This window comes from Choloepus didactylus, chromosome 3 (assembly GCF_015220235.1).
Source record: "Choloepus didactylus isolate mChoDid1 chromosome 3, mChoDid1.pri, whole genome shotgun sequence".
Classification (NCBI taxonomy): domain Eukaryota; kingdom Metazoa; phylum Chordata; class Mammalia; order Pilosa; family Megalonychidae; genus Choloepus; species Choloepus didactylus.
The window spans coordinates 106,337,037-106,364,155 of NC_051309.1; the positions used below are offsets into that span (position 1 = coordinate 106,337,037).

A 27,119-nucleotide genomic window follows, 5' to 3' on the forward strand; every position below is an offset into this window, starting at 1 on the left:
TTTTAAGGTTCATTCATGTAGTAGCATATATCACCACTTCTTTCCTTTTTAAGGGTACTGAGTAAATATTCCATTGTATGTGTATACGACATTTTATTTATCCATTCATCTGCTGATGGACATTTGGGTTGCATTTTCCTTTTGGCTATTGTGAATAATGCTATTATGAACATTGGTGTACAAATACCTGTTTGAGTCCCTGCTTTCAGTTCTTTTGGGTATATGCGTAGAAGCGGGAATTGCTGGGTCATATGGTAGTTCTGTGTTTAACTTTTTGAGGAATTACCAGACTGTCTTCCACAACAACTGCACCATTATATATTCCCACTAACAATGTACTGAGGTTCCTATTTCTCTGCATCTTCGCCAGCACTTGTTATTTTCTGTTTTTGTTGTTGTTGTTGTTGTTGTTTGTTTTTTAAATGAAAGCCATTCTAGTGGGTGTGAGGTGGTATCTCGTTGTGGTTTTGATTTGCATTTCCCTAACGGATAATGATGTTGAGCATCTTTTCATATGCTTCTTGGCACATGGAAAAATGTCTCTTCTTTGGAGAAATGTCTGTTCAAATCCACATTTTAATTGGGTTATCTTTTTGTCTCGTGAAGAATCTTGGTCAGAACTTTTTGAAAGTCTGAGTATATAATCCCACACATTTCTCTTTGTTCTATATAGTCTGTAAAAGTTTTCTGTAAATTTTCAGGCAAAATTTCCTTTTATCCAAATCATATTATTTGTTGCTTGTCTTCTCTTCCTTCCCTGTCAGGTATGTCCAAGGATCTAGGGCAGAAACTGGAGGCAGGATATGTCTTAACCCTGAATTTCAGTGCTAGGAGCCAAAACAATGTAGTATCCTGAAGCACTAATGATGGCCACAGCTAAGGTACGAAGTCCCAGATCAAAGTATTAATCTAAGGAGTTAAATTGAATATTAGAGCTAAGAAATAAATAAAATGGGTCTGAGAAATGAGGAAACATTGGGTAACAGAGTAAATCAGTAGATCATTGCTCTGGAAGAATTCTGGTAATAGAGTACTGACAGCTTCTTTTTCTGTCTCTGGCTGGCTTGCAGGCACATAATAGGTTTAAGAAGCTAGAGCATTGCACATAAATTTCAAGTAGTTATTTTATTTTTGGGTTTAGAGAGTTTCTTCTCTATTAGGGACTCAATTGGCTTACCTGTACGGTAGTGAAGTTTGAAAGTATGTAGTTTCCATCATTGTCTAGAGTTATTTGTGTGTGTAGAGATCATTCCAACAATTCTTCAATACAGAAACTGTTTGTAAAGACAGATTACACATTTTCATTAATACTGTTTTAGTATTTTTCTTGAGTTTCTTTAAAATTCTTTGACAGATACCATTGAGTTCTGTTGATTTATCTATATTAATTTCACAAGTTGGCTTATAACATCCTGGGGGCTGACGACTATTTTTTTTTTAAATTAAATTCAGTTTTATTGAAATATATTCACATACCATACAGTCATCCATGGTGTGTAATCAACTGTTCACAGTACCATCATATAGTCGTGCATTCATCACCCCATTCTATTTTTGAACATTTTCCTTACATCTGAAAGAATCAGAACAAGAATAAAACATAAAAGTAAAAAAGAACACCCAAATCATTCCCCCCATCCTACCCTATTTTTCATTCAGTTTTTGTCCCCATTTTTCTACTCATCCATCCATACACTAGATAAAGGGAGTGCGATCCACAAGGTTTTAATAGTCACATTGTCACCCCTTGTAAGTTGCATTGTTATACAGTCATCTTCAAGAGTCCAGACTACTGGGTTGGAGTTTGATAGTTTCAGGTATTTACTTCTAGCTATTCCAATATATTAAAACCTAAGATGTGTTATCTATATAGTGCATAAGAATGTCCACCAGAGTGACCTCTCGACTCCATTTCAAATCTCTCAGCCACCGAAACTTTATTTTGTTTTATTTCGCATCCCCCTTTTTGCCAAGAAATGTTCTCAATCCCACAATGTTGGGTCCAGATTCACCCTTGGGAGTCATATTCTGTGTTGCCAGGAAGATTTACACCCCTGGGAGTCAGGTCCCATGTAGGGGGGAGGGTAGTGAGTTCACCTGCTGAGTTGGCTTAGTTAGAGAGAGAGGGCCACATCTGAGCAACAAAGAGGTACTCAGGGGGAGACTCCTAGGCACAATTATATGCAAGTCTAGCCTCTCCCTTGCAGTAGTGAGCTTCATAAGGGCAAGTCCCATGATAGAGGGCTCAGCACATCATAGCACCAGTCCTCAGTATCTGTGACAACATCAGCATCAGTCTAGGTGAGGAAGTCCAACTCTTCTGCATTTTCCCCCAGTTCCTCAGGGGACCCCTGCAAATATATCTTTATTCTCCATCCAAATTACTTTGAGTTGTGTCACTGTTTCACTCTAAGCTATACAGATCTACCATATCTCACTTCCTATTCAAAGTTCCATGTAATTGTGGTGTTTGAACAAACTGTCTGTAGAGTTGACTGTTTAGAAAATATAGATCCTGCACCAAATAGACATCTCTTCCATTGAGCTGACCACTATTTGATGTGATAATATCTTAAATCTTTCCATTTTAGGAAACTGTTTAGGAGAGGAAATCTACCCAATATTTTTCTAGGTCAGTTCTGGGACAAAGAATTAATGAAGCCTGGATCTCAGTTCAAACAGTATTTAATAAAAAGACAGTGCATTAACTTATTAGCAATTTGTGTTATGTCATATGCTAGGACTATATTTGACAACTATAAATCAGGGAAATAATTCTTGAACTCTTAAGTGAAAAGGTGTTTTTGCATAGTGTGAAATGAAATTTTACAAACTCATCTTGTTCTTATCTGTGGTTTAATATTCTAGTTGTAACAATCATCTGTCATGCTCTTGACCCTTTAATCAAACATGAAAAGTAAGAGTACAGTGTTTTTGGTTCAAATTAAGATAGACTTTAAATCCATTTAATGATGAATGAAAAGTGACTGCTTAGAAATTTTTCTCAGCTTTCTGGAATAATTAGAGAGAGAAAAAAACATACAGTGAAATATAGTCATTGTTTTTAGTGAAGTGCATCTTTATAAAAATATTTCTTAATCATGGCAATTCATAACTAGTAATGAAACATCATAACTTGTAATAAAAGATGCAAGTACAGGTAACTCAGTGAGTAATGTAGCATGTCAGATTTATGAAGTTTCCACTATAGAGAGTAGTGTGAATATCCTAGAAGAATTTCCTGTTCTAGATGAATTTCCGATCTAGTAGTAGAAATAATCAAAAATAATTTTTATAAGCCCAGGGCTATAAAACTAGCAAAATGAGAAATACAGAAAAATTAGAGCCCTATGAAATTTTATAGAAATAATTTCTTAAATAAATTTTATAAAATTATTCATGAAGTTAAAATCTGGAATTTAACCCTTTGGCATATTGTCCAAATTTCCTGACATATAGCAGGGTAAATTAATCTAAACCCTTATGTTTTGTATGAAACCTTAAGTTAATCTTCTTGTCTAAAGTAAGGTGGGTAAGTGAAATGAAATGTGCAATTATAATCAACTTGTGGAATAAAAGAGGTATATCCAGTGAGTAGATACATGGATAGCTGGTGAATGGGGACAGAGTTAACGGTGTGACTGCAACCTAGCAAAGCATGTAGGAGTAACCCATTTGTATGACTATTATTGAAGTAATAAAGTAATGAATGAAGATAGAAGCTATTTATGAAATTTAGTTTGGACTTCTTTCGTTAATGAAAGAGGTAGCGTCTAGCTCTTAAATTTGTTTCCCTTTATTTATTTCATATATTGCTAATTCTACAAGTATTGCCTGAATTTTCCCTGAATATAAATGTTGTCAACATGGACTTTGAACAGTTATATTTTTGCTTTGATATCTCTTTTTTGGAAACTAATTCAAGGAAAATGGTCCATTCAACATTAGCTTTTATATTCTCTTTAATTTTCAAGTTCTTTTTTTTGTGACCAGATAATTGTGAAATAATAGTTGATGTTTTTGGCAGCAAATGTCTAGAGTAGCAGCAGTAGCAATTACAAGGTGAACTAAAAGACTTAATAAAAAGTAAAACAATAAAAATATTACAAGAAAATCAAGGCATTTACTAGGAGTCAGAGACTCTTAACCATGCCTGCAAACACAGGTGGTATAAAACAAAATAAGGAAAAAATATGCAAGTAAAATCAAATTAATGATAGGCTTGGGATGAAAAGTTACATAGATGACAGACAGAAGACTAATTTCTACACTATCCAGTAAGAACTGTACAAACAAACCTATTTGAACACTAAGCAAAGGATGTGAATAAACATTTCACAGAGGAGCACATATGAATGACCAACAAGCTTGAAAAGATACTCAAATTTATAGTGGTTAAAGACATAAAAATTAAAATAACAATTACATACACTTTAAACCAATTAGACATAAAAAATAAAGAGCTGTAATGTTTACTGTTAGCCAGGATATTGGGAAAATACTCTCATGCATAGCAGAAGAAAAGTGAGAAATTTCAGCCTTTTTGGAAATTTGTTAAGCAACATCTATTAAAATTAAAAGTTAGATCCAGCAGTCCCACTCCCGAGAACCTGTTCCACACAAACTCTGAGTGCTATGTACACATGTACAAACATGCTTATTGCAATATTGTTTTCAAAGGCTAAAATGAAACACAACAAACCAGAAGCAAAGTGAAAACCCATAATATACAGAAATAGCTGAGTAAATTGTGGAATATGCACACCATGGAGCATGACACAATTATTAAAAAAGAATAAGTTAGAGCTGTATAGATTGATTTAGAGTAATTTATAATATTTATTATTGTGAGAAAATCAAGATGCAGAAAAATGTTAAAATACTCCCATTTTAGTTAATAAAGTTCCCCAGACTTTCTGTATGTATCTTTTTTAAAAATTCAGTTTTACTGAGATATACTCACATGCCCTACTATCATCCACAGTGTACAATCAGTTGTTCACGGTACCATCATGTAGTGCATTCATCACCAAAATCAATTTTTGAACATTTTCATTACTCCAAAAAAATATAAATAAGAATAAAAATACAAGTAAAGAACACCTGAAACATCCCATCCCCCCCTTTATTATTCATTTCATTTTTGTTCCCATTTTTTACTTATCTCTCCATACACTGAATAGAGGGAGAGTGTGATCTGCATATATCTTATGTGATTATGTAAGTATGGAGAAAAACATGAAAGCTTGAAGTTTTAGGTCATCTATATGTGGATGGAGGAGTTAATATAGAATATCACATACATTTTTATTATATATATATATTGAAACTAACATTGAAAATAGACTGTTTTCCTGTATTTCATGCATCACAGCTGAATGCCAGTTTTTGCTCACTTTGTCTTCCTGGTGCTGGCCACTGTCTCTTGTACACTATAGATAGTCAATATTTATTGAAGAATTGAATGAATAAAATTACATGATGCTAACCAGAAAGTTTTAGTAGTGTCAGTTTTATGTTTCAAGAAAATTTATTTCTATTCAGCACCCATTTATTGAATGCCTACTGTGTGCAAGACAACATGTGGGTGCAGTCAGTAATAAACCTATGACAGAGTTACTAATTATATCAACAGTTATCAACATAGGTTGATAGCTTACTATGTGTTAGGGTCTGTTCTAAAAACATGTGTATAGCCTCATTTAATTCTCATAACAACCTGATGAAGTTGTTGTCTGCATTTTACATATGAGAAGACAAAGTAAGAGGCTTCTCTAAGTTTATACAGTTTGAGTGGTGGAGCTAGGATTTGAATCCAGGTGGATTAACTCCGGAGACTACATTGTCAAATACTAAATATGCCACAGTCTTTGTCCGTGAGTTGTTTGGTTATGGTGAAAACTGATTTGAATACAAGTAGCAATATAGAAAACAATGCAATCAATACTAAAATTGAGATATGGACAAAATATGAGAGCCTGAAAGAGGAAGGTGTTCCTGAAAGAGGAATGGTGCATAGGAAAGTAATAGGAGATGAGGGCATAATGTTAGTTGAGGCTCTTGGTTTTCATATCAAGTGTTCTGGAGTTTAGGTAGTAATAAACTACTGAAGATTTTTGAACAGATAGTGTGATATGTACTGAAGGAAGAGCATGTTTCTGAGGTTTCTAGTACAGAGGAATAGGAGAAGTTGGGAAGGTAGACTCAGGTTCATAAGATTCAGAAAACAGCTCCATACTTTGGATTTTGGTTTTTCCATGCCTCATGATTTAGAATTTACATAAAAAGCAGGGGTGGTGGGAGGCGGTAATAACCAGAAGGAATTTAAATCCTCTGTTTTGTCTTTGAATTCCTCAACTAGCAGAAATGCATTAAAAGAAAGAGAAGCAAATAAGTTAAAAAAAAAAAAAGGCGTGTGGTTTTTTTTTCCCTCACATGTGGGGTAGTTTAATGGGAGAAGTAATAAACTAATTTGTTAAAAGGTTCTGGGTTTTAGACTTGGCTCAGGACTAACTCTGTAAACATATATTAAAGAAAAAACTTAATTACAATATTCTAAAATTGAAATTACAGTTTTAAAATGTATTACTTTACAGCTTGCATGCTAACAAAGAACAATTATTTCTTCCTACTACAGTAGACAAGCTTTTAAAATATCTTCCATTCTATCAGATACTAGACCCTTTAGAATACGTGAAACATAATGTTTAGAAGAGATTGCTGTTATTTCTAGCTCCCTAAACCAAGTTCCCCAAGTAGACTTAATGTCATTCATTTTTAAGATGAATTTGAAATTTTCATTCATTCATTGACTACATTCTAGGTGATTGAAAATCACATTAGTACAGGAATAATTTTTCTTTCACATTTGGTGTGGATGATAGTGATGCTAATTTGTTATTTGATATTTGCGTGAAACTTATATTAGCCTCAATGACAAGAAACTTAATTTTTTTTTAAAGGAGCATTGCTATTTCTCAGTGTCCATATATTTAGGAAAAATTGAGCAACATTTGAAGGAGTAAAAAGTTCTTTCACAAGCCCAGTTAGCAGTACTCGTTCATGTCCTTTTCTCCTAATGTGTTTTGTGATCAATACTGGTACAATTGTCAAAAGATAACACACACACATCTGTCTATCCATCTATCTACTAGTACACAGCAGTGATAAAATCAAAAGATAACACATACATATCTATCTACTGGTACATAGTGATAAAATTGATTAAAATATGATATATTTTAGATTCAATAACTATGAAAATAATGCAACCATATCTGGATAATATCTGTGAGGAAGATAAACTCTGAAGAATATGCTACCATTAATAGCATATAAAGAATTTCAGGATTTACTAGCTTAGGATGTCTTTTATCACGGCCACCCTTTGGAGCAGTCTTTGCTCATAGTCAGGTACATTCTTTGATGATGGTGATGATCCTAAGCACTTTTAAGTCAAGTAATTTAAATATAAAAATAGTCCCACTTTCCCATCATTTTTCTTAGAATGATAGTAAGAAGAAGGGAGAGGAAAAGTTTTCAGATAATTATAAAACTTTAGATATTATTAAAACTCTTCTATAGCAGTATACACTTACAAACTGGTAAATAATTTGCGTTTCTGATTTATAGGAGACAGACTGGAGCATAAACATCTTCTGTTGCCATAGTATACAGGACCATGAGAACAGAAAGGGCTTGGTAAAGTTGCTTGAAAGTTCCAGCAAGAAAGTATAACTGCTTATATATCCTTAGTGTATGTGTGTGCATTAAAAGGTGACTTTTTGAATAGAAGGATGAAAAAACTCAGTCACTTCACAAAATTATTTGAAATGTGACACCGACAGAAGAAGCAATTCAAAGACTTTAAACAAAATTTCTGTCATAGAAGCTTAGTAAAGACTTTAATACCCTCTGGTTAGGTGTCTTCCATGCTGCCATGACACGGCTGGAATTTACAGACAGTAAATTTAGGACAATTTAGCTTAAGAAAAGGATGCTCTCTAATATACTCAAGAAGAAAGATTTCCATTTTGGGATTTTTGTATTCTAAGGATTTTCTATTCTAAAAGAATTGTCGAAGCTTTTGGATAGGGTGGTTTTATGTGATAGAGAAGGAATGAATAGCATGGGAATTTTAGTCACATCAATTGTGCAGTTCCGGAGAATTCACTCACTTCTTCAGCAGTTTGACATAGTGTAAGTGTTTCCAACAATCTCAAAGTCACTGGGTTTAGAGACTTCGCAGAATGGTGGGAGGGTGATCACAATATGATTTGTGGAGGATAATACTAAGCCGCATAGGGATAGGCATCAAGCTGGTAGAATTGTTGGAAAGGCTTACCCGTTTAAATGAGCCTGTTGTTGATTCACTGCCCTCATAGACTCTCTCATTTGGAAGTGGTTGTGTTCATTCATTCTGCGAAGTTCCTCCAGCTATCAGTGGTGGAACATTCTCTCTTGGAATATATTTCTGGGCATGGACAGCTTCCAGCTGGAGTAGGTTGTATTTGTTCAGCCTACGAAGCTGTTCAGTTAGTATTGGTAGAGCATGTTCCATTGGAATGTGTTTCTCGGTACTTGCTATTGGGAGCAACTTCCTCACTTGATGAACTACTGCTAGATTCTCTCTGCTTAGCATCTGCCATGACATGTTCCTCCGTATTTCCCTCCTAGTATCCATGATATCATTGCTCTTTTTCTCTCAGAAGTTCTGCCTTTTCAGTTCATTGATATATTCCTCTCTTAACTCTCTCGGTGTAGGCAAAGCAAACCTAAGATTTTTTTGTTTGTTTGTTTAGAATTTCCTTGCTGCTATCTGGTTCATTTCAAGTAAGTTCTAGGTGTCTAAGAAGAAGTTTAAGTCTGGCAAGGACAACAGCCACAAGATAAGTGAGGGAGAGAAGCTTCATGTCTGTCAAAGTTATGATAACACAGCCAAAAAAAGAGATGCATAGAGTATTTAGGTCTGGGAGAGACAAGTGTCATGTCCTCTCCTCATGGAGTGAAAATACTACCTTCCTGGCACAGTAAGGTATCTTCTCAATCATGGAAGCTCTGTTTGTATATCTTTAGTAGGGACTTCTGGGAGGAAGCTAAATAGTTAGCTAAATCAGCTTAGTCAGTGGTAGTATTGGGGCTATCAGAATTATAGTTAGACTTTATTCAAATTTTCAAGTCCTAAAAAGTGGCAGTTATTTTTATTGATAGGTAGATAGCTGGAAGAAGGAGAGAAGGAAAGACAGCCTACCATCCAAAAACTCAGGTGGACATGCATAATATTAGTTAGGAAGAGCTGAGGTCTCTAAGCAAAACTGAGGGTCACACACCATTAAAGGGGCTGATAGAGAAGGAAGATTCATGGAAGAACAGATGTTCAGAGACTGGGCTATTTTTTTTTTTAATTAAATTCAGTTTTATTGAGATATGTTCGCATACCATACAGTCATGAATGATACACAATCATTTGTTCGTAGTACCATCATATAGTTATGCATTCATCACCCCAATCTATTTTTGAACATTTTCCTTACACCAGAAAGAATAAGAATTTAAAAAAAAGTAAAAAAAAAAACACCCAAACAACCCCCCATCCCACCCTATTTTCATTTAATTTTTGTCCCCATTTTTCTACTCATCCATCCATGCACTGGATAAAAGGGAGTATGATCCACAAGGTTTTCACAATCACACTGTAACCCCTTGTAAGCTACATTGTTACACAATCATCTTCAAGAGTCCAGACTGCTGGGTTGGAGTTTGATAGTTTCAGATATTTGCCTCTGGCTATTCCAAACATTAAAACCTAAAAAAGGTTATCCCTACAGTACGTGCGAATGTCCACCATAGTGACCTGTTGACTCCATTTGAAATCTCTCAGCCAGTGAAACTTTATTTTGTTTCATTTCGCATCCCCCTTTTTGTCAAGATGTTCTCAATCCCACGATGCCGGGTTCAGATTCATCCTCGGGAGTCGTATCTTGCATTGCCAGGGAGATTTACACCCCTGGGAGTCAAGTCCCACGTAGGGAGCAGAGCAGTGAGTTCACCTGCCGAGGTGGTTTAGTTAGAGAGAGCAAGAGGGACACATCTGAGCAACAGAGAGGCACTCAGGGGAAGACTCTTAGGCACAATTATAAGAAGGTTTAGAGAGACTGGGGTTTTGAAATTCAGAGAATTTGTTTTAAAAAAGGAAAAATAATCAAAAGAGTCAGTTGCTATGGAGACATCAAATAAGAGGATTGAGGAAAATCCATTGATTTGTCAAGATATCATTTAACGCCATTGTCAGAGTAATTTTGGTAGAATTTTAGAGGACTTGGTTGGGTTGTGGTTTTAGGAGTGATTAAGCTGTTAAAGAATAAGAAACACATAATTAATGACCAAAGTCATCTTTGCTTTAACTGTTTCAAGGTGTTACATTTTCTTTCACAAGATAAGCTAGACCATATTCTGTTACATAAGAAAAAAATTGTCCTTTTAAGAGAAAAATAAATTTGTTCTGGTTATATACAAAAAATAATTTGGATGATAATGATTCACAACTAAGACTTATACTGACCTGGTTTGAGAAGATCCAAAAATAATACCCTCTGTTCCTTAACCAAATTCAGAACCAATGGAAATAGGAAAAAGTGGGTCATCTGGTGTTCAAAATATCTGCCTTAAAATTGACAAAGTCTAGAATGGAAGATAGGGCTTATTTGTATAGTCATAGTGGGATTGCTAATATGTCACTGTTGAATTAGATGTTTTTACTAATTTTACCACTGATGTAGCTGGACAACTAAAGATATGGAGGATCAGAGAATTTTTGCCCCAACTTTTTATTTTATAAATGGATCCACAATAAGATTTCTTCAAGTACTAAACTTTAGTTCATTTAAAATATTTAAAATCATATCAATATTGTAATGATTTTCTTTAGAGCTCTAGTCTTCTCTGGATGAAGAATTTAATGAAATTTCTCAAAAAAAGTTCTTAAATCATTAATAGCCAAATAATTATTCCCATGGAGAGACTAAATAATTTTTTAGTTAGAAATCTTCTAAAATTTGGATGTGCTACATAGTTTTTACTTATATATTATGTGTTTTATAGTTTTAAATACTTAAATTGGTTTCATTGGTCTTTTCCTGTTGTTTCAGATTTCACATGGCACCTAATCTCTAAAAAAGCTAACAGTTGTCAAGTTTTGGTGTAGTATTAAAGAATATCCACAATTATCTGAAAGTCTATTAAAATACTCTACTTTCCAACTGTGTATATGTGGGAGACTGGATTTTCTCTACCTATTTAGTGAAAAGATTGGATACAGAAGCAGATAAGAGTTATCTTTTACTAAACCAGGCATTAGAGAGATTTGCAAAAATGTAAAACAACACAATTCTTCTTCACTGAAGTTTTTTTTTGTTTTGGAGATAGTTGTTTTTTCATTAAAATGTTAATTATGTTAACAGTAATAGATTTATACTTGTTATATTTAAATGAATTACTAAATGAATATTGACAAGTTTCAGTTCTAATTTTTAGTCTGTGTTTTTGTTTCCTGGGCTGCTCAAGCAAATACCATGTAGTGGTTCTGCTTAAACAATAGGAGTTTATTTGCTTACGTTTTTAAGGCTAAGAGACAGTTCAAATCAAAGCATGATCAAAGCAATGCGTTTTCCCTGAAGACTGGAGTTCTGGGGCTGGCTGCCAGCCGTCCTTAGTTTGTTACGCAGTGCGTGTGGTGGTTGTATCCTGGTCTCTCCCTTCTCTTCTGGGGGTGTTCTGTTGATGCTCAGCTTCTGGCTGCTCCCTCTGTGACTTTCTCTCTTTATGTGTCTGAATTTCATTCTGCACATGAAGGACACCAGTAATAGGATTAAGACCCAACATAATTGAGGTGGGCCATGCTGTAACTGAAGTAAACTCATCAAAAGGTCCTACTTGTTACAAAGGGTTCACTCCCGCAGGAATAGATTAGCTTTAAGAAAATATTCTTTTGGGGTACTCGACAGCTTCGAAGTACCTCAGTATGTTAAATATCAATATAAATAATGTAAACAAAAGCTCTTTGGAGTTCTCAGTAGGTTTAAATAGTGAAAAAGCGTTTTGAAAATCCATGGTCCAGAATAATACACATATAATTTAGGAGCAAAACAGCTTTATAATTCCAAGTTTACAGGTATGGGATTAAAGCAGTACTTTGATTTAAAGTATTTTTTAAATTGCATTGTTGAAATAGGTTTTGTAAGCACCACAAACTTTGTATTATTTGATATTATATTATTTAAAAATTTTTCCAAGCCTTCACTTTCATTTGTGTCTTTAAAAGACAGCAGAGAAAGCCAAAAATGAAACAAAATATTATTTGTAAAGCCATATAATTTTTTTGTGTGTGTAGACATTTAGTTTTTCTCAATTAACCATGACTTGTTTCTTGAACAAGCTCAATAACGTTGCTGAAAATGAGGTTGTTTGATAATTTGTGGACTCTCCCGGGTGTCTTAGACAAATAGAATGAGTATTTCATACCTGAGTAAAATGGATACAATTTCATTTTAAAAATGTGTACTAGCACAGTTCATTTCCATTTTGGAATATATGTAGAGGTTAATTCACTAAAATGGGAGTCTTTTGTATGGTAGTGGTAACTTTTTTATCATGTAAGATGATGATCATAAGGTTGGTAAGGTTTCTGATTTTTCTTTTTCCTATAAGCAGATAACCTCAGTGACACCTTGAAGAAGCTGAAGATAACAGCTGTTGATAGGACTGAGGATACTTTAGAAGGATGCTTAGATTGTCTGCTTCAAGCCTTGGCTCAAAATAGTAAGTTTCATTTTGTTTACTCAAATACCAAGCAAAGAATCAGATCAGTAGTCGTTTAGAAATTTGTGTATTGTTTAGCTTGAAGTCACATAACTTGAATTCCTTCAAATACTGTCTTTGAATACTGAGATTGTTTCGCATGTTCCGCCCTCCCACCCCATCCTCCTAAGCAGCAGAAAGCCAAGTAAATAGGCAGAAGAAAGGAGGAATTATACCAATTGCATACGGAGCCCATTATTTCATTCCGTACAGACAGGCATCATAGTTGTTTTTTATTAAACACTTACATCTGTACTTTAAAAAAAAAGACTATGTTTATATGTGGCGGTAGAGGAGAGTAGAGAGTGACAAAGGGGGGTGCTTAAAACACTTCAAATTTTTTGAGATCTTATTGTCACCTTATAAAATAATTTTACTTTAAAATAATGAATATGCAGAGATTCAATCAAAAGGAAACATCAGAAGTCATCCAAAAAATCCATTAAAATTTCTTAATAGTTGATCTTTGATGTTTTGGTAAATAATACTAGAGATCAAAATTGCACAACTCTTAATTGACTAATACATTGTATTGTTGGCATTTGATCTAACATATTTCTATTCACCAATTTCTATATTATCCCAATAAATATATAAGTACAGAATGATCTTCATATGTTCCCTTAATTCTGCTTGTTCGTGTTATGGTTTGTGCTGTACTTGCATTTTAATTATGCTGTTGTCTTATCCTGGGACTAATTATGTAGCTGACAAAAAATTCAGGGGAAAGTATATATCATTAAGGTTTCATTTTCAAGCACTCAGAGATGGATGTGCTATTTTTTTTTTCCTTTTTTTTTTAAGTAAACTTATTAGAAAATCTAAATACTTGATTGCAGTAGCCTCCATCAAAAATGAATTTTTAAGATAGCTTTAAATTCCTTTTCCATAATTCTCTTTGCTTTTGAAGTTATAACTCTGTTAAGCTACTTAATCTTCGAAATAATAGAGAAGGGATTTGAAACAAGGAGTTCAATAAGAGCATCTGGATAAGGCTGAGTATGGTTAAGAAAATGGACAGGAAAGAAGAGTGCCTAAGGCTGTGCTGTCCATTATAGTAGACACTAGCCACATGGGGCTATTTAAACTTAATAAAATTATATAAAATTAAAAACTAAGGTCATCAGTCTCACTTCTCAGTAGCCACATTTGCCTACTGACTTATTTATTGGTCAGCCCAGAAAGTTCTTTTGGATAGCACTGGTCTAGAGGACTAGAAAGAACTACATGATAATCTGAGTTTTACATGTGGGGAGGATGGGTGACTTGACATAATAATGTAATTAGCCTAAGTTGAGTATTTGCAATTTACTTGTCTGAAGAGTTGTCTTGTTGCAACTAATGAATGGAATGGCCCATTTATTTCTCTATGTTAGAAAAAAGTAGAAATTTCTAAATGAACCATCTGCTTCAGGAGCTCAAGGACATAAAGGAGATTTTCTTGTTCATATGTGGAGAGGGTTAAGTCCTCTCCTTGAAAGACTGAAGACAGAAATGAAGATGGAGAATGGAAATGAAGGAAAAAGGAAACAAAAGTTCATAGCTCTTTATAGAGCAGATTCAGGAAATACTGAGAAGTATCTAATTGTTGGATTAAATTTCAGGCTCATTGTGGACTTATTCATTGAAGCTATTTATTGAAAATGGTCTTAAGATTGTATATCATTGTATATCATTGAATGTTGAGGGCAAATAACCATGTAATATTAATGATAACAGCAACTTATCAGTTTAACTAATGACTCTGGGAAAGGAACAAAAGGGATATGTCATTAAGATTCTGTATCAAAATTCATAAATGTGCTCATGTCTAAAAGTACTGACACAAGACAATTTGACATACAAAGAGGGAGATCATGCAGATATATTGTCTTTGTTTTGGGAGTGGTGTCTATTACTGATTGAGAATCTTATGCTACCCAGAACTGGGCTTGGGAACTATGTCTGTTATTTAATTTAATCTTTCTGAGAGCCCATGAAGTAGGTAATATTATCACTAGGATGAAGAAATAGATTCAGTGAGGTTACTTTTCTCTGCTCTAGCAGAATCTGGAATCTGGATTTGAACTCTTAGTCTAAATAAATATAAAAAATTATACTCTGGGTAAATTTTTCTGAGTTTATAGAATATGAAATTGTTTCAAGAAGTCAGGTTCTAATATTGCATCTGCAATTTTTGTTTTTTCTTTAAAATACCTCCAAATTAATATTATTAAAGAGAGGTATGATATATAAGCCTTTTTTCTCTTGTACTATAGACTGATTTATTTTATAGGTATTTATTGATACGTTTTATAGAGTTAGCATCAATCTTTTAAACAAAAAAATAAAAAAAATACCAATAGGAAGTTTATTGTCTACAGTTGTCATTACTTCCCTGAATAAAGTGATTGATCCATTGCTACTTCTGTTTTCTTAAAGGAAAAATTATAAAACATCTAGCTTAGGTGAGTCTGTACTTTCTTTTTTACACTGGGGCTGTCTAGTCTCATAATTCTCCTTGGTGTCAGATTTTTGAACTAAAAATATCACTTTGCACCATAATTGCACTTGATCAAGGAAAAATAATTCCTCATTCTGTAGAATTATAAAAGGGGAATATGTGTAATAAAAATCTTAACCTAAAATTTCGTTTTATATTCTACTAACCTAGCGTTGGAGATGGCATTTCGAAAATAAAAGAAATAATGCTTTTAAAATATTTACACTGTCAGGATCAGGTACATTTGAGTTGTACTTTACAAATGATTGTAATCTGAAATTAGAATTTTTATTTTGATTTATGACTTTATAGTGGTTTTCTTCTTTTGTTTTTGTAACATCAAATACAGTATTATATTAGGGAGTCTTAGGAAATAAGAGAAAATTTGAATATTTAGATTTTATGGAAAACATTTTGTTTAAGCAAGCATATTGTATAACTCTCTGATCTAAATTAATATGGAGACATCCACTTATATAAATGCTTCACATCTCAGTTTTGAAATGTTTTTAGTAAATACATGAAGGCCATCAGCCAGGAAATCAGCCTCGTGATTCTGTTCTGTTTTGACTGAGATTATGCTTGGGAAAGTCTCAGTAAATGCAGGTTGAGTTGTATTTGAACATGTAAAACTGTAGGTCATCTGTTTTCATTCTTAATGAACATTGAGACAGGAATTGGTCTTAAAGAGCGTGGCTTCTGTATTACCTTGCAAGAGAAACTTCTAGCTGAATAAATGGCACAAAGACACAAAAATTTAACATTCTGTTAGTAATAAAAATTCAGTTCTGTCGTAAGAGCATGAGGACTGTGTTGCAGTGCTGTGGGAACTGCCTAACAATGCCTGCTTGATTACAGATACACCTTTAAACTGTGTTCCTGAAGAATTAGGCTTTTTTTTTTCTTTTGTCTCATAGTCTTATGTACCTTTTATTTTTAACTTAGCTTAGTTACTTGCCTGATGGCACTTCCTATTTCATGTAAGAGTCATATAATTATTTTTCTTTTCTGGAAAACAACGCTATGGGAGAGCACAGGTTTTTGTTTTGTTTTGTTTTTTTAATGTATCTTTAAGGATAAAAAGGTTAGAATCTAGTTCCAAAGCCAAAACTCAAATTCCTAAATTTATAATACCCACTTACCTGTTGAATTCTTAGGTTATTTCCTAGACTCTGTTCTTTATTTTATTCATTATATTGGTTTACTGGCTGCCTTCTAGGTTATAATCCTAAACATACCAAACAATAGATACTAGCTGCAAATGTAGCTTACTTCATGAATCTTCCCCAACAGTAAGAGTTTTCTATTATCATATGCTTTTAATCTGCTTTATGTCTTTAATATTTCTGATATAGACTTACCTTCCGGTAGCAAAATTACTTCCTAAGTAAGGGACTTTGAAACCTGTTATCAGCTGCGTTTTTTCAATAACCATGCTAAATCTGCAATCACTGAACATGGAATGTTGCTCCTGTTTAAATAGAAATGAAAAAATACTTCTTTATTCTTTCATAATAATATCTAGATTTCATTTTGCTTTTCAACCCAACATATGAAATGTATCGCAAACGTAATGTATTGTTTCTTTTGCATGCTGAATTCATTATATTGTCCGCCTTCCTTTTTTTTTTTCTTGCTATTATGGGTTTCTTTTAGTTATTGTGTCTGGTTTAGCTGAGCCCATTGTTCATGAGGGCTTATGTTATGAATTATATACTGTTATAAATTGCACCAAAGGTTCAGTTTTTACCAAATGAAGATAAATTTTGAAGGACATAGGAGACTCAGGACTAAACTAGAGAAAATTGTCAGCTAAAAAGACAATTGAGAATACCTGATGAGTTGAAACTCCTGGATTGCCATAGAATAGTAGCAGCCACCTAAATCTTAATCTCCCACACATTCTTTAAAAAACTGTACAGGTTGTGATGGTTAATTTTATGTGTCAATTTGATGAGGCAATAGTACCCAGTTACTTAGTCAAACACTAGTTTTTTAATGCAATTTTATTGAGATGTATTCACACACCGTACAGTCCATACAAAGTGCACAATAGTGGCTCACAGCATCATCATATAGTTGTGCATTCATCACCACAATCAATTTTAGAGCATTTTCATTCCTCAAAGAAAAATAAATAAATAAATAAATAAAAGAACACCCAAAACATCCCATACCCCTTATGCCCCTGTTCTAGTTTGCTAATGCTGCCAGCATGCAAAACACCAGAGATGGATTGGCTTTTATGAAGAGGGTTTATTTGATTACATAATTACAATCTTAAGGCCATAAAGTGTCCAAGGTAACGCATCAACAATTGGGTACCTTCACTGGAGGATGGCCAATGGCATCTGGAAAACCTCTGTTAGCTGGAAAGGCACGTGGCTGGTGTCTGCTCCAAGTTCTGGTTTCAAAATGGCTTTCTCCCAGGACATTCCTCTCTAGGCTACAGTTCCTCAAAAATGTCAGTCTTAGTTGCTCTTGGAACGTTTTTCCTCTCTTGGCTTCTCCGGAGCAAAAGTCAACTTTTAACAGCCGTCTTCAAACTGTCTCTCATCTGTAGCTCCTCTCTCAGTTCCTGTGCATTCTTCAAAGTGTCCCTCTTGGCTGTAGCAAGCTCACTCCTTCTTTCTGAGCTTATGTAGTGCTCCAATAAACTAATAAGGCCCATGCTGAATGGGCAGGACCACACCTCCATGGAAATTGGTATCCAGTGAAAGATCTTGCCCTCAATTGAGTGATCATATCTCCATGGAAACATCCAATCAAAAGTCTCCAGTGCAATCAAAACCAATATGTTTCCTGCCCACACAAGATTACATCAAAGATAGTGGCGTTTTGGGGGATATAATACATCCAAACCAGCACACTGCCCTATTATTTATTGATTGATTGATTGATTGATTTGTCTATTGTCTTTATTACTCATCTGCCTATACGCTGGATAAAGGGTGTGTCAGTCACAAGGTTTTCACAATCACATGGTCACGATAAAAGCTATATAGCTACACAGTCATCATCAAGTGTCAAGTCTACTGGCTTACAGTTCAACAGTTTCAGGATTTCCTTCTAGCTATTCTAAAAAAAGGTCCAGAGTGACGTCTCAACTCTTAGTCCTGAAACTTTATTTTGTTTCATTTCTTTTCCTCCTTTTGATCCAAGAAGTCATTCTCAATCCCAGGATGCCAGGGCCAGGGTCAGACTCATCCCTGGGAGTCATGTCCTACGTTGTCAGGGAGACTCACACCTGTGGGAGTTATGTCCTGCGTAGAAGAGAGGGTAGTGAGTTTATTTGCAGAGTTGGCTGAGAGAGAGAGGCCACATCTGAGCAACAAAAGAGGTTCTCTGGGGGCGACTCTTAAGCATAACTATAAGTAGGCTTAGCTTTTTTTATGCAGGAATAAGTTTCATAAGGGCAATCCCCAAGATTGCGGGCTTGACTTATTAAACTAAAAGTCCCTAATGCTTGCAAACACTAATTTTTTTAAAATTCAGTTTTATGGAGATATATTCACATACTATACAGTCATCCACAGTGTACAGTCAGTTGTTCACAGTACCATTATATAGGTGTTCATTCATCACCATAATTTTTGAACATTTTTGTTACCACACACAAAAAAGAATAAGAATAAAAGTTAAAGTAAAAAATAACACCCAAAACATCCTGTACTCCCCATCCCTCCCTGTTATTTACTTTTTGTCCTCATTTTTCTATTCATCTGTCCATATGCTAGATAAAGGGAGTGGGAGCCACGAAGTGCAAACACTAATTTTAATGTGTGTTGTTGTGAAGGTATTTTGTAGGTGTGCTTTACATCTGTAATCAGCTGACTTTAATTAAGTAAAGGCGATTACCTTTAATAATGGGTGGACCTCATCTAATCAGTTGAACGCCTTAAGAGCAAAAACTGAGATTTCCTGGAGAAGAAGAAATTCTGCCTGAAGATTGCAGCATCAATTCCTGCCAAGTTTTCAGCCTGCTGGCCTGCCTTAAAAATTTCACACTCAAGTCTGCAGCATAAACTCCTGCCTCAGTTTCCAGTCTGCTATCCTGTCAGCCTCTCTTACAGATTTCAGGCTTGCTAGCCCCCACAATCATGTGAGGCAATCCTTAAAATAAATGTCTTTCTGAGATATGTGTATGTGTGACAGTGTGTGTACATCTTTTTGGTTCTGTTTCTCTGTAAAACCCTGACTGATTCACAAATCACCCAAGAGAGCGAATAAAACCACCTAATCATAATCCACGCCTTTATATAACTAGGAGATAGACTAAGAACTTCATATTTTTAGGGAGAGAAATAAATATCTAAATCCAGCAGGTTAAGCCTCAGAGCCCACACCTATAGAAAGAGGTCAGTGAAGATTGTGGAGACTGCATGTAAGATAAACTGTTATGGGGAACCAGGAGCCAGGGGTGATAATACAGAGTGTTGATACTAAGATAGTAGAGCAAAAGTTGACATTTTTTCCTGATACCTGTGTGTCATATACAAGTTCATTCTTGGAAATATTTGTTGAAAGGGTTAAGGTAATCCTGTTTTCTAGAAGCAATGAAATATACATGCTATGGAAGTATCAAAATGAATCCTGTGGTACAATATTTATGTGGTAGGATTACTGCTATTGAGGGATGATGCCATTTGCATTACAGTTTTCCACACAAAAATCTATGGTTGATTTTACTGTGTTTTTTCATGACATAATTTTTAATATTCGTTGAGATAAACCCCAAAGTAAGGCTCCAAAGGCAGAGTAATGGATTTATTAGAGACATGGATTTAAATGCTAGGCTTTAGCACACAGTGTTCTGTGAGGTGAGTTCATTTTAGAGGCTTTTAATTTTCTCTTCCTATAGTTAGTGTCACATATCTTTCTCCTCATTGTACTAAAGGAATAAACAGAATGTTTTCATTTGGCTCATAATAACTCAATTATAGATTGATCATCTTTTCTTTCTGATGTGTGCATGTGGGAGGGATAATATAAAGGCAAGGTAATTTTCTACAATGATTTCTATAGGTTTAAAGAACATTTTTGCATACCTTTGCTTTTGAAATAACAATCTAAGATTTGATCAGTTTAATGCAAAGTGAAAATTTTAGTCTCTGCAGGAGCTGGTGATTTGTAATTCTACAAAAAATTTCTGTTCTTGACTTCAAAATTTTCATTGAGAGATTTCTTCATATGGTAGACAACCTCCTTATACAGCTGAATCCTCTTCTGTTAAAAGTAATTACAACTGCTGTTATATCAATAAATATAATTTAGTTGCTCCATATTAATATTCCCTCAGAAGTTTATACAGCTCTCTGTTGGATCGTATTTCAGTGTATATTTGTTTGTGTATGCCTTTTTCACTTACTTATAAACTCCTCAGGGACAGGAATACAATTCTACCCACCTAACATTTATTGGATAGCTGCCATGCATTAGTATTTACTTTCCCTGGAGAGTTTAAAGGTCTAGATAGAGAAGTAACAGGTAAGTTTTAATACAGTTTAATAAATTATATAGTAGAGATGATTTCAAAGTGTTGTAGAAACAGAAAACTGTTTTGTAAGAGTCTTTCAAAGTGTCATAAAGAGACTGACAGTTGACCTGGGTCCTGGTGGATAAATAGGTGTTTTAGAGATATATACCCCTGTTCTTTTCCTTCCACCTGCCTTTTCTTCAGACTTGGATGATACTAACCGTCAACCTTTTCCACTTCTCTATCCCAGTAGCCTTCAGCTGCTGGCAAAAAAATCACACAGTGTTGGTATAACAAATTTAATGTTTCCAGCCTCAGCTGGTAGTGCTTTTACATATTCCTTCTGTATAGAATGTATTTTTCTCCTTTTCTGGTTACAATATGCTTAATGGTCCATAAAAACTCAACTCAAATGTTACTTTTTTGTGTGACAATTTCCGTGATCTTCATGTAGCTGTGATTGCTTCCCACTGTACTTTGCACATCCCTCCATGGTGGCATCAATCATATTGAATTGTGATAGTTTTTTACCTCTCTTTTTCTTACAAAATAGCTCTCTGAGAATATTTTTGTCCTTTATCTTGATTTCCCAACATTGTAGGGAGTCAGTAAAAATACACTTTCTTGGATGATCTTATCCACTCCCATGTTTTCAACTACCAATTCTGTTTTTACAACTCAGGAACAATTAAAATACCATGTGTGAGTATTGGAGGTAGGGTGAGTGTGATAAGTGGGAGCACGGAATTCTGAATTTTGAAAATACAGTGTCCTTTAGTCAGGTGAACATGAGGGCCTGAGTATTGTGAGACAAAGAGCAAACCAAGCAGAGGCAGCAACATGTACAATATGCCGTAGTTGTGGTAGAAAACCTGGCCCAAAAAGAAATTGAAAAGTTTAGTATGATTACCTTAAAGGGTTCATGTAGGGAAGGGTCAGGAGATGATAGTTGGAAATGGAATCAGGGGTCAAATCATAAACGGACATTTGTGCCATGCTAAGGAGAAGCATTGAAAGCAATTGAAAATCAGATTAGTGTTTTTAAAAATCACTCTGGTGGCAGTTTGAAAGATGGATTGGAGGGCAGCCATGAAGAAAAGGAAGGTATCTTTTTCTCTTAAGATAGGAATTAAGGTTTGTTAATGTTGTAGGTAAGTTTAGGTGTGAAGGAAGAAAATATTTGTTCTCTGAATTACCAAGAAAAGTTACTTATTTAGAGTGATGGAGAATATGGCATATATAGAAAGTAACAAACGTTTAGAATTAGTGACTTAGGAACTGTGAAAGGAGATGGCCAAGGATAAATAAAGGAACAATGTTGAGGGTTCAATAATTTTTTAATTCAAGGAACAAGAAAAAGCACATGGGCTGGAGTCATACGGTATTGGGGGTTGAATGACAAGGTGAAATTGAAAGATAGGATTCTAGGGAACCGAGGTAATGCTAGAATTGTTGAAATCATTGATCACTTTATCCAGATTAGATAGGGACAGAATGAATCACAGAGGGCTGATAGATTGAGAAAGAAAGAGTTGAAAGAATAGAGGTTTCAAGGAGATTAAAAAAATGTTTACTAACAATGAAATAAGAAAACAAGATAGACTAGAAGACTCTGATCAGAAAGTGATTTCCGAATTTAAACTCTCAACCATGGGGCATTTCTACGTGATGATGAAGTTCTGGTTATGATTATAGGACAGATAATTAAAAAGAAATGGAGAATTAGATGTTTAATTAAAACCTGGGAATGTGAGACCACGTTATTCACAACTTCATCTATGCAGATTTAATGTTGTTCAGGATGATGGCATGAGTTGGAGGGAGGAGAACAATAAATTCCAGTTTATTTGAGGATTGTTAGAATACTAGTGATGAAACTGGGGCACAAGTGTAATATCACCAGATGATAGAGACTGAAAAGAGAGAAAATGTTTTTGAATGAAGCCAGAAGACAAATTGTTTAGAAAAGATATTTTTGAGCTAAGAAAATGTCAACTCAAGCTCCAAGTCCATCCTGGGTCTTGGGGTAGGAGGTGAGGAAAAGAGGTTCTGCTTGAGAGTACCTCAAGGAGATTCTCCAAATAAGGTTTCTAGCTAAAGTGAGAGGATGGAGGGAGAGTTTGGGGACTACCTGTTGATCTTGTTTACTACAGATAAAAGATCCAAAGGGCTCAGTAAAAATGGTTCAAAACGGGTCTGAAAGGAAAATTCCAGGCTAGGGTTGGTACTGTGGGATGATCTAGCTGATTTGGGATCTTTATGTAAATGTCCTTTAACTGACCATCTCTTGATTATTCTTTGTCCACTTACTTTTGCTATATGTGTGTATGGCTTGGGATATTTTGATCCATTTTCATACTTACTTTTTCTTATCCTCTCTGCTTAAGAGAATAATTCTGCTTTGGCTTGCAGCAACTTGCAAATAACAAGGACTTTCCAAATGCAATATTTCACATTTCACATATTATTTCCTACTTGTTCTCTGGATTAGTTACTGTTAACAGACCTCCTATAATGTGTTTTCCCTTATTTATTAACTATGATCATCTATTTAATCTAATCTTTATCTATCTACCTATCTGTCTGTCTATACAAAGTAGGTCCATACTGTAATGCTCCTTTTCTCTCTTGCCTCAGAACATTTTGCCTTGACCATGTCAATTTGTAGGAATTTTTACAATTTGAATATTCGTCTTAGGTATTAAGTGGAGATCTTTTTTGCTTCCCTATTCTCAGCCTTTTTCTTGAGCCTTGTTTGATAACTTTGAATTTCTGTGCTCTATGGGACTGTACTTGAAAGACGTTTGTAATTTTCTTCTGCAAAATTTTCAGCTTTACTTACGCCACCATGATTTTATTGACTTTGCTTTCTCTTTCAGTGAGTTTTTAAATAAAGCAAAAATAAATTATTATAGATCTTGATCAGTTCTTTGCTTCTTTTATGCCCTGTATTTCTCCATTTATTCTTTTTTTCTTTGCTATTACTTACGATTTCCCCTCCTCTGGGGAGGCCATTAGATATGACTGAGGTGTTCTTGCCCACCCTCTAGAGTCCAGGGGTGGGTTGTGATTTGCATAGATCAATTGGAATATTCAGATACCACTCCCCACTTCAACCCCAATTCACAGAGATTAGTTTAGGCCTAAACCAGTCAACACTTGGCAGTCATCTGGCCAAAGTGATTAGTTCACATTGATCCAATCAGTATGAACCCTGGTGCTTTTGGTTGTTTGGGGAGGGAAAACAGGCATCTACTTTGCTGTGGATTGTGTTTTGTATGCCTATAAGACCTAGAACTGGTACAGCCATTTTTCCACTGTGATATGATCTAGTCTGAGAACACTGCCTACACACAGAAGAGGATAGAGTTGAGAGGACTTCGGAGGAATGGATAGGAGCCCTGATGAAATCCTTCATGAAGCTCATTTTACTTCTAGACTTTATAATTCTGTGAGCTAATGAATTTCTCTATTGGAACACAGTACAGAGGAGTTTTGTTACTTGCATGTGTCCTAACTGATAATTATGAATTTTAAAATAAGTTTTTTGTTTATAAAATAACGGAAGCATATTGTATAGAATTTGGAAAATACAGAAAATCAAAGAAGTGTTTATTTTTTTATTTAAAAATTTTTTTGGTAAAATTTGAATCATACCCCACACAAATGTTATAGCTTTCTTTCTTTCCTTCTTTTTTACTTGTTTTTGAGCATTTGCCTGTGTTAAAAATTCTTTTAAAATGGTGTTTTTAATGACTACATAATTTTTTTTTGATGGATAAACCACATCTGTTATCTGTTGTTGGACATTTCTTTTAATTACTATATATGAATCATTCAACTCTATTTTCTTTGACCAAGGACACAATGTCAATTTTAAGTGATCCTTACCTTTTTTTCCTTTTCCACTTAACCTTTTTTTTTTTTTTTTCTCGTTTTGCTTTTGTTGTCATGGGAAAGTGAAGTAAATTTTGCATTACTTAGACTTATAGTTTGCATAAAGTTGTATTTCCCTAAGTAACTTCCTTGGATCACTAATTCTTTGAGATGTTCCATTAAGAAGCTGCTTATTTATTTGAGAAACAGTTATAGTAAACTGCAAATTAGAGATTTTAAAGAATCCTACAGAGTCATAAAATCATATTTAATTTTACTTTATATTTTCCCCTATGGTATTTGACAGTAAAATGGAGTTGGGTCTTTTTATGGAAAATCTTGTAACTTCACTGTGGTTTATTGTATCGTCATTCAGTGAGTTTAAAGTGAAGAAATCCACATTTACTATAGGAACCATAAGTTTAATAATTGCTTTCAATTTCTAGGTGAATATTCTAGTTATGTAGTCTACTTGTATCACAGTCATTTTCACAGTTGTTCTGGTGTTTACTTTCCCAGTATGTGTATTGATTTTACTTTTAACCATTCAACTCTTTATTTGTTAGCATCTACTTATATGACCTAGTTAGTAGTAATCTAAAAAATAAGTCACACTAGCAGGTCTCCCTGCTTATTCTAGTGATGACTTCAAAACACTGTTTCCCTACTCCCACAGCTTACATTATCCCTGGAAATGAAATGACTGTAAGACTATCAGAATCATTTATGATTGTGTAAAATGATTCTCACAATTTAATCTCTTAGTAGGACATCTTGGATTTCCTTTTTTTTTTTTTTGGATTTCCTTTTAAATTCTGTTTCTGATGGTGAGTCATTGCGTAAATGGGTCTTTATTCTGCCCTCTTTTTCTTTTAGATCTTTTCTTTCTTGCTCATGTTCTTTTTGTTTGTTTGCTTAAGTTCTTTATTGGGGAAAAAACAGTTCTCATCAATGAAAGAAATACCATTTTATTGATTTGTCCCTTCATAAACTTCCCTTTTCTATTAGAGACATGAATTTCTCATTTATTGAGTTCTTTATTCTTCTTGTTCTCAGCGTACTCTCTGTGCTTCTTGTGTGTTTTAAATCTGCTTCACTCTGTACTCAGCTCCCTTTTTGTCCTTTAGTCACTGCCACATTTAGCTATCCCAAAATGCTATACATCCTTTTCTCACTCAGTTGTCTTGCTTTTTTTTTTCTCCTAGTTTTTTCTTTTGAAATAATTTCAAACTTACAGATAGTTGGAAAAATAATACAAATCCCATACGGAGAACTCCAACATACCTCCCCCCACCTCAGCCAGATACTCAGATCCACCAACTTCTAACATTTTACCACATTTGCTGTATCATTGTATTTGTCTGTCTGTCTGACAGTCCACCTGTGTATCATCTGTGAAAGAAGGGGAACACACTTCGTCCTCAGTGTCCATGCAAAAAGAAAGTTTTATTCTACTTATTTCTACAGGTCTTTATAGCATACAAGGTAGTCTCCTATGTGACTGTCTGCAGGTATATCAGGGAGGGGTACATTCTTTCTAAAGCTATGAGGTGTATATACATATATTTAGTCTCAAGGGACAATTTCTTTGGGAGCTAGACAGGAAGCAGCAGGGGCAGGAGGCAGGAGACAAGGGCACAAAAGGAGCCCAGCAAGAGCTCAGAGATTATTCCCTCATCTAAATTGCTGTCTGCTTTCAGACGTGCAAGGCTTTTGACCTTTCCCTAGCTCCAGTGTCCGCCTTCAGACATCTGTAGCTTTGGGGAGGCCCTGCTCTATAGTTTGTTAAGCCAGGGGGCCTTCCGTGTCTCCACATCTCCCCCCTTTTTATTATGATTACAATTTGGTGTAGTGACATAAAGCTTATTCATAGGGATATCATGGGGGATTCGGGAACAGGTGCCACGTCTTCTTAGGCTGGTTCATCCGCACTGGAGTCAGCTTTGGGAGGTATCTTCTTTGTACAGTTGCTACAGCAACATTGGTCCTCTGGGAAGCAGGACGGTGGGCTTCAGGGTTCCACTGGGCTATTTTGTGACAGATAACCTTTTAAAAATAACTGAAATTATAATTATTAGTATTGTATTGTTGTTTGACGTTATGCACATTAGGAACCAAAAGAAGTTAGGAGTTTTTAATTTTTATAACATTGTCTAAATATTTTTTCTGCAATTTATAACATATTGCATGAATTTTATCATTTTTTAGTAGTTTATTTATTTTTCTAAGGTGAAAGAATAAATTCTTTGTAACTGTTAGGAATAAAAAGATATTCTTTAGAGTTTGACATTGAGGAAGTAAAATGTTGAAAGTTAGGTTTGAAACAGTATATATATATATTTTATTTAGTTAAAGTTAAGGAAAAGACTTAGCTCTTTTAAAAGTGAGAAGACAATATTTTTAAACAACCAAGGACATGATAAACTTAAC

At 34.7% G+C, this 27,119-nt stretch overlaps 1 protein-coding gene across 1 annotated transcript in view; it reads left to right on the top strand.

Moving 5' to 3' along the window:
- The window catches only part of RAP1GDS1 (Rap1 GTPase-GDP dissociation stimulator 1), a 205,973-nt gene that overhangs the window by 26,155 nt on the left and 152,699 nt on the right, over positions 1-27,119 (top strand). Inside the window, exon 2 of the mRNA XM_037831460.1 lies at positions 12,706-12,816. Coding sequence (XP_037687388.1) covers positions 12,706-12,816 — 111 coding nt within the window. The remainder of the gene's footprint in view (positions 1-12,705; positions 12,817-27,119) is intronic.